Source organism: Paroedura picta, chromosome 1 (genome assembly GCF_049243985.1).
Source record: "Paroedura picta isolate Pp20150507F chromosome 1, Ppicta_v3.0, whole genome shotgun sequence".
Classification (NCBI taxonomy): Eukaryota; Metazoa; Chordata; class Lepidosauria; order Squamata; family Gekkonidae; genus Paroedura; species Paroedura picta.
Genome location: NC_135369.1, coordinates 135,457,920 through 135,477,314, shown reverse-complemented (window position 1 = coordinate 135,477,314; position 19,395 = coordinate 135,457,920). Strand labels below are relative to the sequence as shown.

The 19,395-nt window shown below is 40.7% G+C and overlaps 1 protein-coding gene across 3 annotated transcripts in view; it reads right to left on the bottom strand.

The window, feature by feature from the left end:
• The window catches only part of RNGTT (RNA guanylyltransferase and 5'-phosphatase), a 210,564-nt gene that overhangs the window by 158,483 nt on the left and 32,686 nt on the right, over positions 1–19,395 (bottom strand). For all 3 annotated transcript variants that reach the window (XM_077304532.1, XM_077304539.1, XM_077304548.1), the window contains 2 exons: positions 19,241–19,350; positions 15,443–15,544 (listed from right to left, as the gene is read on the bottom strand). In XM_077304532.1, coding sequence (XP_077160647.1) covers positions 15,443–15,544; positions 19,241–19,350 — 212 coding nt within the window. The remainder of the gene's footprint in view (positions 1–15,442; positions 15,545–19,240; positions 19,351–19,395) is intronic.

Here is a 19,395-nt window from a genome sequence, read left to right as displayed (position 1 = left end):
TCAATCATACTATCTGCCAGGCTATGTGTGTCTGCTCTTCTCTCCATACGGAAATTTCACTACTATTTGCAATTCCAAAATATTTTTAGCCTTACAATTCCAAGGCCAGGTGAACAATTACCCTATGGTCTGTGATATTTGAAGGGCATATGCAGTTGTGGCTTAGAGATCATAGAAACTGTAAAGCATGTTTATAGTATAAAGAGGATAGAAATAAATGAATCAAGCCACTTATACCTCAGTGGCATAAGTTACTAACATTACTAACATTTTAATGGCCCCTCGTTGAGGCCATGAGTGTTCAGGCAGCCTGTGACAAGTCACCCTCTCTAACATAGTATAGCCTATCCTCTCTAGCTTGAATTCTTCCTTTTATTGTTAGCTACAATAGATCAATATGACTCAAGACCTGTAGGTAAAAGTAGTAGAGAAAGAAATAATTCCTGTTCTGTGTATGCATTTTCTCTAAATAAGTTTCAGACTTGCTATTAATTCTGAATGGGAGCATCATGGGGAAGGGGCGAGCTGTTCAGTGCTTGATTTTGTAGCACATCACAATTATTAACATGAGTCCATGTTCTCTCTAATTCTGTTTTTTTAATTAATTTTCCAGTTAACTACAGATAATAGAGAGAGTAAAGAATTAGCGTTTACAGACATTTCAGAAATTCGTCCCAGTGTCTTTGAAATTCCTCAGCTGGTCTATGGTCTATAGCTGTTAGTTTGCCCATCACCACCAGTTCTTTATTCACACCGAGAGTTCATCTGCAGCTCCTATTGTTGTTTCCATCCTGAAGCAATTAAAATTTTTGCCACTGTTGTCTCATAAAAGAAGAATTCTGCACTGTCTCTGGGTAACCCTGTTGGAAAAACACTCAATAACTTATATTTTGGTTCACATGCAAATTCGCATTTCAACATAATTTGTATTTTGGTGTGCACTTTTATCCAGAATTTTTTTTACCAATTTACAATTCCCCCACATGCGGGAAAAGGATCCAACTGTTGTCTTACATTTCCAGAATTTACCACCTTTATGATTAGACATTTTACAAATCACTTTAGGAGTCAAGCGCCACCTAAAAACATTTTATACCTATTTTCCTATAAAGCCTGACATTATGTTAATTTTACACCACAAATATTCCCAGTCTTCCATTGTAATAGATTCTCCAAAATTATGCATCCACTTTATCATACAATTTTTCACTTGTTCTGTCTCAATTTCATAAATAAGTAATAGTTTTAAATTCTACCCAAAATATGAGGATTGTCTTTCATGGTCGTCTTTTCAAACTCAGTTTGTTCTCTTAGCTTTGCCTTAGTCTTTTAGTTCTTCTTTAATCAATGACGCCTATTGTATATAGACAACCCAATTGATTATCTTCCCCTCTTGTTGCAGTTCTTGCCAAGTTCTCATTTTTCGTTGTTCATCTATTAAATCTTGAGTATGTAGAAGTTCAACAAGTCCATCTTTTAACCTGCTTTGAATAATTACTTTCAGTGGGGAAGACCTGGCACTTATTCTTTCTCTATATTTTGTCCAGATCTTAATAAGGCTGTTTCTCCAGATTTGTTGGCATCCACCTTTTTGAGCACATGTCCACAGTAATTGGCCAGTAATTGACCACGTGGCATCCATCTTTCCTTACATGGCCACAGTAATTTGTGGAGCCACATCACTGAGCTTCCCAATTCGAATTTAATCGATCTTTTTCCAGGGATTTTTTTATCCAATGTGTCATGTCAAAACTGCTGCATGATAATAAAGTTTAATATTGGGAATTCCCAGACCTCCTCTATTTTTTGTCATCTTGCAATGTTTCAAAAGCAATTCAAGGTATTTCATTATTCTAAATAAATTTATTGATGTGGCTTTGCCAAGTTAATAAAATCTTTTCACTGAGCTCTATTGGGATAGTTTGAAATAGAAAATTCAACCAAGGTAATACATTCATCTTAATTGTTGCAATTCTTGCTGACTGTGATAGATTCAATTTGTTCCAACAGCTTAGATCTTTCTTTGTCTTTTCCTGAGTTCATAATTATTTCTTGATAGCTTATTTAGGTCTTTATCTAGGTAGACTCCTAGATATTTAACTTTAGTTAGATTTACTTCGCATCCAGTACTTAATTGCATCTCTTTTGCTATTTTATATTGCCCATATATTATAATTTTTGCCATCTTATTGTTTATTTTGTATCCAGAAACTGTACCGAACTCATTCAAACTATTTAAAAGTCTCAGCATAGATATTTCAGGATTTGTCATCATTAAAACAACATCATCAGCATATTTTATACTCTTGTTCCTCATATTGTAATCTGGAGATGCTTGGGTCTGTCCTAATTTTTGTGGCCAATGCCACGAGGACCAAGTTAAATAATAGTAGTGAGAGGGGACAACCATGCCTTGTGCCCTTAGCTATTACGATCTTTTCTTGAGAAACCATACCATTCACTATGACTCAGGCTTCTTGGGAAAAGGAGATTTTTTTGTATCCAGGTAAGAAAATTATTTCCACATTCCTTCTGTTGCAGAACACATTGAGGAAAGTCCCAGCAAACATTATCAAAGGCATTTTCAGTATCTAAAAAACAAAAGGCAGCATCCTTTGAGGAGTTCTGTACAAAATCCATCACATTCAGGACCAACCTTATATTCTCCTTCATGTATCTCTTTGGAATAAACCCCATTTGGTCCTCATGTATCACATTTGGTATGCACCTTTTTAATCTATTTGCCAGTATTGTTGCAAAAATAATCCACATTTTAAAGAGAAATTGGCCTATATGATTGTGGTAAGGACAGATCCTCCTTATGTATCAGTCACATATATGCCTGACCCCAAGAATTCGGGGAGTTCATTCCACCAGGTTGGGGCCAGAGCCAAAAAGGCCCTGGTTGAGGCCAGGCAAACGTCCCAGTCTTCCATTGTAATATTGGTCTCAATATTCTGCATCCATTTAATCATACATGTCTTAACCTGTTCCGTTTTAGTTTCATCTCAACAACAAATTATATATTTGACCTTGTAAGTGCGGTTTACCTTGGAATAAAATGTTCTCAAATTCTGAAAGTGGAGATCTCACCTCCACATGTTTAATGAATTCTGACTTAAACCTGGAGGACAACTGGCTGGATTCGAACCATTGTAGTTCCATTCCCCCTTTCTTTAATATTTTCAGGTATTTTAATTCTCCTGTCTTTGTTAGCAAATCTCTATATTTCAAACAAGTTATCCTTTTTTGTTGCACTCTGCTGAAATAGGCTTCCAACTTTTCTCACCAATGCAGTTTTCAGCTTTCTTAAAACTTCTTTATAATAAAGCCCTGTGATTGCCCTGTGTCCTCCCAGAAAATTGTTTTGTTTCGAATAAATGCTTTGTTGGGATCAGTGTTTTGTCTGGCATAAACCCATGCATTTATGAAATGGAATACTTATTGATTTATCTTTGTACGTACTGTGGGACTGTGGGTTGTGGTAAGACTACATGTTTCTTTATATTCCTTTCTCCTACTTGTGCTTACTTCCTCCTTGTGGCAGAAAGTGCAGTCAAGTTACAGTCAACTTTTCAAGGCAACAGACATTCAGAGGTAATTTGCTATTGCCTGCTTCCGCATAGCAGACTAGACTTCCTTTGTGGTTTCCCATCCAGATACTAACCAAGATCAAGCCTACTTAGCTTCTGAGTTCTGGGTCATCCAGATCAGGGCTAGACAGGATGTAAAGGTGTCCAGGCTTTTGTGTCTTTTAACTATCGTCTTAAATCCCTAACAGAAAGCAGGGGGCGCTATATCAATCATATTGTTCTCCTACTCCTCACCGACGCATACCAATGCATTACCAAAGCTGCATTTCTTATTTATTTATTTATTCGTATTTTTATACCGCCCTCCCTGAAGGCTCAGAGCGGTTTACATATAACTGAAACGATACATGAAACGATATGTGAAATGACCTTTTAAAAATTATGTGTTGTTCATAGGAACATGGGTATGATACAGTAAACACATAAGCAAGACTAGGAGACTCAAGAGTACGAGCATGAGAGAGTGTAATATATTTGATGGCATCAGGATCCCAAGTCAAGAAACTGAACCAGTTCTCAAACATCACAAAAACATTAAGCTAGTTTTATGCATTTTTATAATTTGAGAGGACGGGGATTTCATTTGCCCTCTTTTCCACTCTTATATTTAACAAGTCACATTTCAATACTACACATTTCTTGGCTATCAAGCTAGGTGTACAATACAAAAGCTACTGACACTTGTAAAACCTGAATATTATTTACATGCAGGACCTCATTTAGCTTGATTTAATTATAGTATTTGAAGGTACTAGGACAATATTATTATTCATAACATGTAAAAGACAATTAGCATTTCAATGTACTGTATCATTACAATAATCAAATGAGCTTAGATAGAACATTATGATATCAGTTATTCTATTTTCAGACTTTCTGATCTGCTTCAAGGAAACCTTATAGCAGTGGTTCTCAACCTTCCTAATGCCGTGACCCTTTAATACAGTTCCTCATGTTGTGTTGACCCCCAACCATAAAATTATGCAAGTGTTCTTTCACAGAAATTAAACCAAAAATGACCAATGGCATCAAGATACATTGTTCATTGTATATAAATTGGGTTTTTTTCTGGGGTTTCTCAGTTCAGTTCTGCCTCTTGTCTCACCATGCCAATTTCACTCTTTTCCGCTGCTCCAGACAGATGTCTGCAAGAGGAGCGGCAACAGAGGCAGCGCCCCCGGCCAAGCTGTGCTTGCCCTGCCACAACCCCTGTAAAAGGGTCATTCGACCCCCAAAGCGGTCCTGACCCCCAGGCTGAGAACCACTGCGTTATAGTAACAAGCTGGACACTTAGAAATAACTTTATGTCACTAAATAAATAAACTCTTACTCCACAACAATAGAATATGCAAATGAACTGTGAACCAATAATAATACTTTTTAATTTGTATCCCACCTTTCGAAATGCTCAGGGCAGGTAACGTCTATTACAACAATTATCATAGGTATGGTTTCCAGTAAACCCACTGTTTAAGGAATGAAAACTTCAAAATAGCAGAAAGAGTTAGCTCAGTTTGCTAGCATATTTTAAAAAGTCTTTGTCCATTCTTCTTTATTCATAGAAATGGCTTTTTACTGCAGCCCTCCATGGGGCAGGAGATCATCACATCTTCCACCACTGGTAAAGACTCATTCATATTACGTATTGCTCATTAATATCCCCCTTATCTTCATGAAGCAAATGCACAATAGGGAGGCAGGGGAGGGGGTTGGAGCTGAAAGCTAAAGGTATGTTGGCTGTTGGGTGGAAAGGAGATAAAGGATGAGAATTCCTGGACATTGGAGGCATGAAGCTGAGGAAGGGTGTGACAAGGAGGGGAGGGACATCAGACCAGCATAATGCCACAGGCTCCACCCTCCAAAGCAGCCATTTCTTCCACAAGGGTGGAGCCTGTGGCATTGTCAACCTCCAGGTGAGGGTTGGAGATCACTCAGAATTACAACTGTTCTCCATGTGACAGATTTCAGTTTCCCTGGATGAAATGGCTGCTTTGGAGGGTGGAGTCTATGGCATTCTATCTGCTGAGGTTGCTTCCTTCCCCACTTCCAAATCCCCAGGAATGTCCCAACTTGGAGTTGGCAGTTCTAAAGGAAACTGATCTCTGTAGCTGGAAAATCCACTGTGATTCCTGGAGAGCTGTCACTGCTGCTGCAGGTGGGGGAGGGGGGAGCAGGCAGGAGGCTAGGAGAATAATGGGGTGGGAGGGCAGAGTCAAGAAGTGGGGAGGCCAAAAAACAGGGTGATGAGGAGGAAGAAAGAGGAAGTTACATTCATGAAGGAGAGAGAATAAGAAAAGGTTTGTCAGAAGGGAGAAAGAGTATAAGAGGTAGGTGAAGGGGAGGAAGCAAAGATGGGGAGAATGGGACAGCCGTGTCACAAGTTTTTTGTGGGTCTCCACTTGATTATTATAAAATGAACAGAACAGATTTCTTCCCACAGTCATGTAAAGCAGTGGTCCCCAACTTTTTTATCACCTGGAACCACTCAACGCTTGACAATTTTACTGAGGCCCGGGGGAGGGGGTGTAGTTTACTCCTCTACCCTCAACCACAGCCCTAACGCTCTCTGATCGCTATGGTAATGTTTAAACATCCCTTCAAAATAAGATACAGACACGTCACAACAATGAACATAAGGAACATTTTATTTTCATGGAAATTTTAACTCATGACAATGACAAATCAATGGGAACCCTGAGCTTGTTTCTCTGCAACGAGATAGTCCCATCTGGGAGTGACGGGAGACAATGACACCCAAAGTGTGTTGTAAAGGGCTGGGGGGAGTGAAGTAAAGGGCCGGGGGGGGGGGGGGAGAAGGCATCCTTCACGACCCACCTCCAATTAATCAACGGACCACATGTGATCCGCAGCCCACAGGTTGGGGATCGCTAATGTAAAGCACAAGTAGCTTTTAAGATAAGAATTCCTTGAAAAACCTAGATATAATTAGCCTTTTAATACTGTAAAACAGTACAGCTATAGTTCAACTAAAATTAAGCACTAGGAATCCCTGCTGAGTTGAATAGGAGTGTTCAGCAAGTGTTTAAGATTTTGGAGAAATTATGTCCATATTGTTTTTAGATAATTTTGTTAAATCCAGAAACTGACACCTTATCATCATTTATTTCTATCCTCAGCTGCCATCGATGTTGACCACTCTTGCCAAAACTCTAAATTATAACAGGAGATTCCAGGGACTGACCATGACAGACATTCCATTTACAGTGCGTGTGTTCTACCACTGAAATGGGACTCTTCCCCAGAGGATGGGTGCTGCATCCCTATTGGTGGGCTTGAGTTTTCATTCTTTTAGTTCTCAGCCAAATGCACTGATCGACTTCACCATAAAGTAAGCCAAACATAGAAGCAAGACACAAACCAAACATTCATATTAATAAATTTAGAGAGGTTGAAAACTGCTTGACATTCTCACCGTTCAATTGTGATTTATCACATCCTGCTCCCTCTCTGCTACACTTGACATGCTGAATACTACCTCATCATGAAAACATTATAGCTGACAGAGAAAACCTGTTAACTTTAGGGGAAAAAGAGACAAGAGCCAGGCCCAAAGGGATGCGGTAACAACGCAGAACCACAGAAATCAACTGTATTAAACTGAGCTGAACAAATATGGCTTACAGTATAGCAGTCCAACATTATGCTTGAGACAAACGCTGCCTCATTCACTGTGTCTAATAGTCTGTAAAATCTCTATGTGTTTGACAAAACAATGCAGGAAACTTAACTATGCAATAAATTAAAAACACAAAGTTTTCAACATTTCATCCGCACAGATCGCAAGCCAGATACAAGTGTCAAATGAAACGTGGCGGCACTAAGAAGTAGGCTAGCCTTGCATTTGCTTTTAGAGCCTAGTTACTAAACTTGCTTTTCACAGGATAACTACCAGACACATGTTATTAAAATGCAACAGCAATTTCCCAGAACTGCCTATTTATGCACAGTGCCTTTCTGAAAACAATTTGCTACAACTATGGAAAAATTATCTTACAGTCATTTCGGGAAATTACAAATGTGTCTCAAAAGCAAAATGATCCATATTGGCCTAAAAGATTCAAGACACTTAACAGGTTTTGGTCAGCCTGAAATTCTCTAATCATCAAACGAAGCGCTGCTATTTCCCTATTGCCATCTATTCCACAGACAAGTGAAATCCTTTTTAATATTCTCGGTTGGGTTTTGTTCTCCGAGATAGGGGTGTCTCATTACCTTCACTACACTATCCCAGTCTGAACACTCAACTCCACTCATTAGAACAAACATCTGCTATAAACATTATTAATGAGATACGTTATCTGGGGAGAGAAGCAAGCCACTAACCACCTGGGCTAATTATACTTTTCATTACAAAAGCCAATAGCAGCAGCAAATATAGAACCCGCCTAGCCATATTGTGATAATTATCTTATTCATACAATTTCAATTTCGATAACCTAGGCCTTCCAAATTAGGTACATTTGTAAAACCATACTTCCCTTGGCTATTCCTAACATATAATATTATATCCAGCATTAAGGCTGCAAGAATAATTTTTGTAACAGGAAAAAACCAGTTTCCCTTCTAGAGTTCTCTTTCATGAATATATTAGTATGAAAATATTTCAAAGACAGCGGGTTAATAACACTGATTCTGGGGGAAATTATTAGTGAATGCATTTCATGGAACCTTTAGAGACAAAGTTTTAAAAGCTAAGTTATATTTTCTTTCCTGAAAACACCAAGCCAGAAAACAGGAAGATGCATACAGATGTATCAAACATATACTGTATGTTAAATAACTTTATTATTTATTTGTTTGTTTGATTTCTATACCGCCCTTCCATATGGCTCAGGGCGGTTTACATACAACATGGGGGATACATGGAACAAATTAGTACATAACATAAACAAATACAACAACAACAACAACAATCCAATAACGCAATTTCAGTGATCATAAACAATACAACAGGAACGGAATCCAGCCAAGGCCCCCGAGAGGACAGACTGGTTCAGGCCATGGAGGGATGTCTGAGGGGGGGACCTGTTGACGATCTCAGGCAAATGCCCGGTGGAGGAGCTCCCTTTTGCAGGCCCTGCGGAATTTTGGGAGTTCGGACAGGGCCCTGTGTGGGTGCATATGGGGGCAAAGGAAATACTTGCTTCACAACTTCAAGATGCAGTGATGGGTCAGGGCAAAATAAAGCACACAAGACGGGAAAATGACTCCTCACTGCTTAGGGTAACAAGTCACCACCAGCCCTTCTGGGTGAAAAACCCAGGGACCAGATCTCTAGTCACACCAGTTTTTAATTAAGGGGTCAGCCCTGTAAAATAGAACACTTTTGCATTCCAAAAACTATTACTTTAGCAGCAGCAACCAAAACAGGCCAAGTTATTGGATTTAGACTGAAGGATCAAAACCCAAATCACATCACAGAAGTATAATTAATAATAAACTTTATTAAAAGAAATGTTCAAAAGTTTACAAACACAGGCAGTACAAAAGCAGGAAGATAAGAATAACTTTAACTTATATAGGCTTTTTGGTCTCCTGACCCCAGTATTAACTGACCAGTCTGAAACACAGACCAAATAAGAGTTTCAAAGTCCAAAAACAGGCATTCCAGCCATGCCAGGTTCAACCTAGTATAAAGGATGGCTTAAAGGTATTAGCCAGAATTATCTTTCTTTATGCCAGAGTGCTAACACCTAACCTGATCCTTGTTGACTAATCAGGTGTGATGCAATGTTGCCCACAATCACATAAGTGCACACACAGGTTTTTTTTCCTGCATTAAGTTGAAATTTAAGTGTGGAACTCCTACTTGGTCTCACCCTTGAAGTTCCCATAATCTCATCTGCACCTTAATGGAGAGCATGACATTCCTAAAGGTAAAGGTAAAGGTATCCCCTGTGCAAGCACCGAGTCATGTCTGACCCTTGGGGTGACGCCCTCCAGCGTTTTCATGGCAGACTCAATACGGGGTGGTTTGCCAGTGCCTTCCCCAGTCATTACCGTTTACCCCCCAGCAAGCAAGCTGGGTACTCATTTTACCGACCTCGGAAGGATGGAAGGCTGAGTCAACCTTGAGCCGGCTGCTGGGATCGAACTCCCAGCCTCATGAGCAGAGCTTTCAGACTGCATACCTGCTGCCTTACCACTCTGCGCCACAAGAGGCTCTATGACATTCCTACTGCAGCTCAAATTTGGCCATCTCATCACTGCTACTTCTTGCAACTGGAAGGAAAGTCCTTCCAGAATTTTTCTTTCCTGACTTGCTACACATTCTAGCAGGGAAGAAAGGAGCATTCTGGAAAGCTCTTCCTCCCTGTCCAAATGCAGTACAGACTCTGGAGAGAAGGGGGAAAGCATAACTTTTTTCCACTGTGCCTCTTCCATCCTCTCTCTGACACTTCATTACCCAGTTTTTCTGTATATTCCTCCTGCCGTGAAATTTCATACTGTTTCTACTTGATTTTCCAGAAAGCAAACAAAAAATCAAGAGGGTTGAAATACTTAAGCTTTCTGTAATCTTATTTGTTAGACACTTCTAAATTAAATCTTAGAAATAGCTGGAGAGTCAGTCACAAAAAAGAATTAAGATTCAAGATATATCCATATCCATCAGATAAGATGAGTAATCTAATACACACATCATTGCAGGTATGTACATAGCTAATTCATATTCTCTTTGTTCAGTTCTGAGAGGTCTGTTTAAAAATCTGAGCTGCATTTTATATTTCAGAAATCCAGTTCAGTAAGGGTTTATGAATGCTTCTGTAATCCAGGTAAGTAGACACTACCCTCATAAAGATGCAGCTATTCAAATGAATGCATGGCAGGGGATCAGGCCTGCTCATACTTCACCTAGCTACTCAGTTTACATAAAGGGACCCCAGTCTTCCTAAGACCAAGGGTCCTTCTGGAATTTTAAAAACATGGCCTCAATGCCACAGCTAAATGGGAGCTTGATCAAGCCATAAAATCTTAAGAGACTGCAAGTCAAGCATCCTCCCAGGATGGAGGCTGCTGTTTCCAAATGGATGCTCCCTGCAGACACAATGGAGATGCATATGATGCTCTTCCAAAGCACTTCCTGCTCCAAGAAGGTGAAGGAAAGCCAAGACTGGCTATTTGCTTTAGGAGAAGAAACAAATGTGAATGTAAAGGAAATCTAGATTGGGCTGCCGTGTTTGCCTAGGGGACGGCATAGTGTAGTGGTTAAAACCAACAGCTTCTTATTTGGCAAGCCGGGTTTGATTCCCCGCTGCCCCACATGCAGCCAGCTGGGTGACCTTGGGCTCCTCCCAACACTGATAGAGCTGATCTGACAGAACAGTAGTATCAGGGCTCTCTCAACCTCACCTACCTCACAGGGTGTCTGTTGTGGGGAGAGGAAAGGGAAGGTGATTGTAAGCCACTTTGAGACTCCTGGCTTATAAGAACCAACTCTTCTTTTGTCCTCTCCCTATGCTTACAGAGCTCAATGTATGGGAGATCCAAACTGCATAATTTGTTCACAACAGAACTGAAGTGTATAGATTGTGCAGGCCCTTGACAAATTCCAGTTTAGTGACTGTTTGAAAGGTGGGATACACATTTTTAAAAATCAAACAACTGATCCTGAAGGCAGCTTACAATTAAAGAAATCGACAATAGGGATAGATGGAAATGGCTTTATATGCAGCATGACTCCTGCCACGTCTAACAGGCAGCACTTACAGCTTCAGTGGTGGCACAGCAACTTATTCCCAGATTTACAGAGTGCCCCACGAATAATGGCTGGCTCCATCCAGCATACTAGGCCACAGTTTCCCCAAACCAAACTGGAAACCAAGGGTGATTCATTTCTCTCATTATGCTTATTCGTACATTCAGCATCTAAGCCTCACTGAGAACCTCAATGCCATCTTTCATTGATGGAAGCCAAGCCACTGCAAGAAGCAGGATGCCAATCAGCAAAATGTGTCTCCGTCTCATCTCAGAGGCAAAGATAGGTGCAGGAGGCTCCTCATTTTAAAGCCTTCTGGAAGTTCTTTGGCCATTGTTTAGCTGCTACCTTTATCAGGGGCAGAATGATCTCAAGCAGCACGTTGTTAACAATGGAATCTCTCTTCTTCCCATTACTTCATCTAGCTTCTTCTCAAAATCACTTCAAATCAGAGTCACTTGTTCTCCACATTTGCCTACATTGAATCCACTTGCAAAGCACCTCCTTCAGCCCATGTTTAGTCCGCGTGCACATTTTCTGCCTTCAGCAGACTAAATGAGGAGCAGGCACATGCAGCTTCCAGAGGCTTTCAGAAAGAGAAACAAAGTGTCAGAGGCTCTGTGGAGAGGTCCTTACACACCTGTTCCTCATTCAGCCTGCAGAAACCAACAAAACAAAGTCACAGTAGCAAAATCACTTCCTGTTTGAATTGCAACAAAAAACCATTTCAGCCCCCAAAATTAAAATAGGATGTATATGAAAGAGGCACACAACTAATCATGAGTGACTGAATGTCTAATTTGGGAAAGGGCTCTCTATAGCAAAGCACACCAATGAACCACCTCCAGAATCAGATCTTGAGTCTCAGAAGACAGCCATCAAAAGCTTAGACAGGATTTCATATGTACTGTTTTGGGGTGAATGGAGGGAAACAGATTGCTAATCATACACAGAAAGCATGTTTGTATCCATTTCAAATAAAGAAATAACTCTGGAAGCCAGAGTTATAAAAGGCAGCTTACAAGTAGATATAAAAAGTAGATACTTAATTCTCTTGGTGCACATTTCAATGATATGCCACTGCATTCTATAGAGCTGTACTTTACAGTGACCCAAATTACACAGGAATGAAGGCAGGATATCCACTTGTTTATAATGCAGTTGTGAAGGTATATACTTTGAAGTTTTGAGTGCCAGCATACTTAATTACTGTGATGTTTTTTTCTCCCTTAGAGTTGGCAGAAAGCCATTTTTGCAACTGCATTAACCTGCAGCGGATAACTGATGTCATACTTCGGGTGCAACTACACATAAGGTGGAACCTGGGGGTGTCACTACAATTTTAGCGCCTGAGAGATTTTAAAAAGCTGCAAGGACCCAATTCTGATCTAGCCCACAGTGCAGCAGAACCAGGCACTCTTCCTCCCCCTCCTTCCATCTTCCAAGTGCCGAAGCAGCTACAGCTCCCCTGAGCCTTCGGGGAGGGCGGTATATAAATCTAAATAAATAAATAAAAATAAATAATACAGTGGAGATGGAGGCGTGGCAGCTGAAAAGGCGTAGGGAGGAGGAATAAGAGCGCCTGGTCCTGCTGTACTAAAGACCGAATCAGGATTGTGCCAGCAGCATCCCTAAGTTCAACCTGGGGACACCACCACATCTAGTTTCAGCAGGAGGAACAAGGCTTCTTGCTGCTACAAAGTGCCTCTGAAACCCAATACAAGTTCAGCCACAAGCTTTGGGGTTAGATCAGGGGTAGTCAAACTGCGGCCCTCCATGAACTACAATTCCCAGAAGCCATGAACTACAATTCCATGAACTACAATTCCATGAACTACAATTCCCAGAAGCCCCTGCCAGCATTCGCTGGCAGGGGCTTCTGGGAATTGTAGTCCATGGACATCTGGAGGGCCACAGTTTGACTACCCCTGGGTTAGATGGAAGCAGAAAGACACAGCTGCCTTTCACTACATGCTAGTGTGATTCCTGAGTATCTCTTACATGGCTGTATGGCAAGCATTCTTTCACCATTTCACATCATGGTGTATCCTGGTTTTACAGATATAAATGGAACTAGTATCTTACTTCGCAAGCCACTGCTATCTGAATCACTAATATCCAGCCTGAAAAGATCTATAATTAAAAAAACACATGTATGGGGATAGTGGGAAACAAATAATTTGTTTCCAAGATATCTGAGAAACAACTGTTAATGAATACTGTGTGATACAAATCACTGAATGGTCATAAAATCATATTGTGAGAACCAGCATGTCTATTCCTTCCTGAGGTTTATGCATGCTCAAAAAAAGATCTAGTACAAGTAAATTTATCCGGTAATAGAGTTAGTTGATTATACTGAAATGCCACGTTTCTAGATGCCAGCACAAGCCTACATATCTTTAAACCTTTCTAATAACCGCCCTGAGCCTCCAGGGAGGGCAGTATATAAATATAATTAATTAAATAAATAAATAATAACCGCATGATTAATGTGAAAGTGCCTACAGAGCACATTCTAGAAGGCAATTCTCACTGAATACAACTGCAAGCTTAGGTTACACAGATTTAATGTAACAAAGATACAGAAATGTGCTGTGAAAACAAGAAAACCGCTTTTTCCTCAGCATATAATATACACAGCTAGAAAAAGAGAAGTGCATACAGGACAAATGCAGAAACTAACATGGGCTAGACAACACAAGAAGAAATACATACATGAAAAAAAAATATGTAGGCCAACCCCCTTCAAGGATCGCTGTCTTGCTGTAGCAAGGGGGCTTGCGTAGCTCAGTGAAGCTATGAGCTATGCCGTGTAGCGTTACCCAAGATGGACAGATCATAGCAGAGAGCACTGACAAAAGGTGATCCACTGGAAAAGGAAATGGCAAACCACTCCAGTATCTTTGCCATGAAAACCCAATGGACTAGTTCAAAAAGCAAAACGATATGACGCCGGAAGATGAGCCCCTCAGGTCGGAAGGTGTCCAATATGCTACTGGGGATGAGCAGACGGCTAGTACGAGTAGCGCCAGAATGAATGAAGCGACTGGGCCAAAGCCGAAAGGATGCTCAGTTGTGGAAGTAACTGGTGGCGAAAAGACAGTCTGATCCTGTAAAGATTTTTATTCCATAGGAACCTGGAACATCAGATTCATGAATCAAGGCAAGCTGGACATGGTTAACCAAGAGATGACAAGACTGAACATCGACATTTTAGGAATCAGTGAACTCAAATGGACAGGAATGGGTGAATTTAATTCAGATGACCATCAGGTATACTGCTGTGGACAAGAAACTCAGGTATACTACTGTGGACAAGAAACTCACAGAAGAAATGGAGTAGCCTTCATAATCAATAAGAGAGTAGGAAAAGATACAATCCCCAAAATGACAGAATGATCTCAGTTCGAATCCAAGGTAAACCATTCAACATCACAGTAATCCAGGTCTATGCCCCAGCCACTGCTGCTGAAGAGGATGAAGTTGACCAGTACTATGAAGCCCTACAACACCTTCTGGAAGCAACACCAAAAAAATGATGTGCTTATCATCATGGGGGATTGGAATGCTAAAGTAGGAAGCCAAAAGATAACCGGGATAACAGGCAAGTTTGGCCTTGGAGTACAAAATGAAGCAGGGCACAGGCTGGTAGAATTTTGTCAAGAGAATACAATGGTCATAACAAACACTCTTTTCCAACAACCCAAGAGACAACTCTACACATGGACATCACCAGACGGTCAACATAGAAATCAGATTGACTATGTGCTCTGCAGCCAAAGATGGAGAAGTTCTATACAGTCAGTAAAAACAAGACCAGGAGCTGATTGTGGACCCAAATTGGACCCAAAATTGTAACCATATGTTGATAGGGTCCAAACTGGTGGCAACTAACCAGGAAAGTACATTTCTCCCTTTCTCACAATACAAGAACAAATTGTATGAAAAGTTATGAAAAGGCATATTCAGGTACTTTACAATGATCAAGCTGAAACCTTCACAGCAAAATCTGAACAGCAGCAACAAAAAAGGCACAATAATAAAGCCTTACATGATGAATATTGAAAAGCTGATGCTACAACAGAGCAACTGATGCTTGGGGAAAGGCATACGGAGAGCTTCAACTTACCGTGTTCCATCTGCTTTCCAGCTTACTTTGTATGGCTTCTGTTCTAAAAGTTTGATATTCTGCTCATCCATAGAAACAGGTTGAGCTCCAGGAAATCCAGTTCTAAAAGGGAAATGGGGGGAAGTCTTTATTCACTTCTGGGTCCCAGTTAACTCAGATTGACCTTCTTTGACCTCATTCTTCTACGCAAAGTGGGAATTTTCCAAAAAAAGGGACACAGATTTTTTTACCAAATGAATTTTTTATAACCCTGTTAATGTATCTAATTTATCCCCAAATTATATGCAGTTTGGGTTTTTTTTAATATTCCTAATGGCTTCTCTTGTAAACGAAAAATGAAAATTGGTACACTGTAAACTTGCTAGCAATGTGTTTGTTTACAATTACCGTATTTGCCGGCGTATAAGACAACTGGGTGTATAAGACAACCCCCCCAACATTTCCACTCAAAATATAGAGTTTGTTACATTACATTACAGTACTATGGGCCACTATGGGCAGCTATGTCTATCCCAACTGAAGTGCACCCAGCGTATAGGACGACCCCCCCCCCCCCCCACTTGGAGGCATGTTTTTCAGGGGGGAAAAGTAGTCTTATATGCCAGCAAATACTGTACTTTACAGCAGGAACAATTCAAAACATTAATTCTAATGATAATTCTGAGACCACTGTTTGTTTAGAACCCCAATGGAGGCATTCACTGACCGTTGTCTTAATGAGCCTATACTTTTTCTCTAAGATTCAAGGAAATACTCTCATCTCATTTTTTTGAATAGGCCAAAAGGTATCCAGAGTTTCAGTCACACTGTTGTGCTGAGACTACAATTTTTGGTAACACTAACTGAGAACTTTCCAAGAAACTCTCTGTGGCACCTGAAAACCAGTTTTCCCAACACAAGGCTATGTGCAACTGAAAGGCCTTTGTAGGCTTTCAATCTAAGTACAGGAATAATGAATGACATTACAGAATTGAGTCAACATATGCACTGGAACAGGGGTCCCCTAATATGGTGCCTATGGTTTTTCCTGATGCTTGCAAAGGTTTTTTTAGAAATTGAGTAGAGCCATTCAAAAGGTGCCCATAACCTAAAAAATGTTGGGGACCCCTTATTTAGGGGCTAATGTTAACTATTTCTCAAGATTCCAATTATTAATTGTGAAAGGCACAATATTTATTGTCATCCTACCCCGTCCTCTGAACTCTACTGAGCCAAAACCTTCCTCCAGCCTCAGAAGCCCTCTTCTGTTGGAGGAACAATCACTTAAATTGGCAGTAGGCCCCTTGGAAGATTGTTGGTTTCACCCTATTCCAAAGAATATGCCCCACTAAAGAAAATGACAAAACTACGAGGGGCAGAAAAAGCCATAAAGCCCAAACACTGTTAAACTTGGTGACAATAAGGATGCTGGGAAAACTAATAATATTAAATGATTAATAAAGGAATCCTCAGACAACATAAAATATTCAGCCCCTCAGAATACCACCTTCCTATTAGCCAGAGAATTATCTATCTTTCAATCTAACCAATTATTCTAATAGACTGGCATGGATGTTTTTATAAGGTGCTGGTAAAACCAGCTTTTATTGAAGTTTACAATAGAACAGAGAGAAGAGAAAATAAGAAAAAATACATAATACATAGAATATAATCCATTAATGCCTTGCCATCCTCTAATACAAGGGTATTACCCATCTTCTAATACAGCAAATGCTGGCAGGGGCTCATAGGAATTGCAGTCCATGGACATCTGGAGGGTCACAGTTTGACTACCCCTGTTCTAATACATTCCTTAACTACCTACCTGGATGGATTGATTGAAGAAATGATTCAAAGCATGGTGGCCAGACAACTTCCTGAATGATTTACCTGGCTCCATGGCAATCTAGCTATGGGACTGAAGAGGCTTTGGTCTTTAGAGCGCATCAGTCATGGTATCCTTCTGGACTGCCTTTTGGAGCTGGCACTGGGAGGCCCCACTTTGAGATAGTTTAAGTTTTACCTTGAAGGTTGGCTTCAAAGTGCCAGAGCACCTGTAGTGCCAGAGCACCTGCTAATTTGCGCTTAGCCTCTGGCTGACAGGATGCCATAAGGTTCCACATTGTCCCGATTGTTTTATTAACGTCTATACTTTATGAAGCTGCTGAGTGAGGCATTCTAGAGACTTGGGCTGAATATGTGGATGACACTCTGCTTTCCTGTGCTTACAACAGTTCCCAGGAAGGCAGTGGAAACTGTAAACAGGTGCCTGGAGGCAGTTCTGGGATGGAAGAGGGCTAACATGCTGAAATTTAATCCTGACAAAACAGAGGTGCTACTGGTGGGGAAGAAAGTTTGACTCAGAAACTGGGATGTGCCCTGTTCTGGATGCTGCACTCTCTCAGCAGATTTGTATCTTGGGGCGGGGGGGGGGGGGGGCTGCTGAATCTGAATCTCCTATCGGATAACATCTAGAAGAAGAAGAGTTGGTTCTTATATGCCGCTTTTCTCTACCCGAAGGATTCTCAAAGCGGCTTACAGTCGCCTTCCCTTTCCTCTCCTCACATCAGACACCCTGTGAGGTAGGTGAGGCTGAGAGAGCCCTTATATTACTGCTCGGTCAGAACAGCTTTATCAGTGCTGTGGTGAGACCAGATCACCCAGCTGGTTGCATGTGGGGGAGCATGGAATCAAACCTGGCTCGGAAGATTAGAAGTCCGTACTCCTAACCATACCACCAAGCTGGCTCTCCATCTAGTTTAGGCGATGACAATGTGCCCTTGAAGATTGTCTGGAAGCTACAGTTCATACAGAATATGGTTGTGTACTTTGGCCACCGAAGCGGCCGTTCCAGCTCGAAGCAGCCAGCGCTGAAGTGCAGGAGGGGGAGGGGCATTCTTGGTGTCGATGTGCCAGTCGGCACACACACGCAGGAAGCGCACAATCCTAATACGGAATGCTGCAGCCAGAATACTGATTAGTCGGTCATGACAACCATATCACTCCAAATTTTGTACTATCTACACTGGTACCTAATTAACTTCGGGGCCTAATTCAAGATGCTGGTATTGAGCCTTAAAGCTTTGTATGGTTTAGGACCAGTATAATGTAAAGACCACTTCCTCATGGGAACCTACCTGTCTATTTCAGTCATCTTCAGAAGCCCTGCTTCAGGTATTTCCACCACCTGAGGAAATAGGTGGCAACCTAAGAAAGGATCTTCTTGGTCATGGCACTGCAACATGAAGCTCTCCCCCTCTGGAGATTTGTTTGCCTCCCTCTATCACTGTTTTCAGTCAGTGGATGAAAACTTCCTTTTGTGTGTGTGTTTAAAATTCCCTCACTGACTTTTATTAGCCCTCCTTCCTGCATATTTGTATTTTTTAAGAATATGTGTGCGTTTACTTTATTCAAATTATAGTTCACTGCCCTGGGGTTCCTGCATTGAAAAGGCAGTATAGAAATGTTTTAAATTAATCCAACAACTTCCACCTAGTTTCAAAGACATAATCATCAATCTCTCTAATAGTAAACTCAACGGTAGCAAAGTGACAAAAAAATCAAGATTTTGCATATGAATATGAACAGAATGAATGCATACATTTTAAAAACTGGAAATAGATGTGTTGGGTGGATTTTGACCTCACTAACCTTCCCTCCTCCTCTGAACTTTTCTTGCAACCTGTGTAATTTAGCATCCACAAAAGCCAGCAATTTTGATAACTTACTTGTTAGCTTTTTTATTATATGTGTCATATATATATATATGAAACATTTCTAGAATGTAGCAACCTATATTTTCTTTTTAAAAGCCCATACCCTTTCCATCCAGCAAACTGTTGGCATTTGCGCTGTATTTCTCCAAGCTTTGGCTGTAACGTCACTTGAGTTACACGTTTAACTGAGATTCCTTCCAAGAACACTGCACCCTAAAAATAAATGTACAGATTTAGTATTAGAATACATTGGTACAA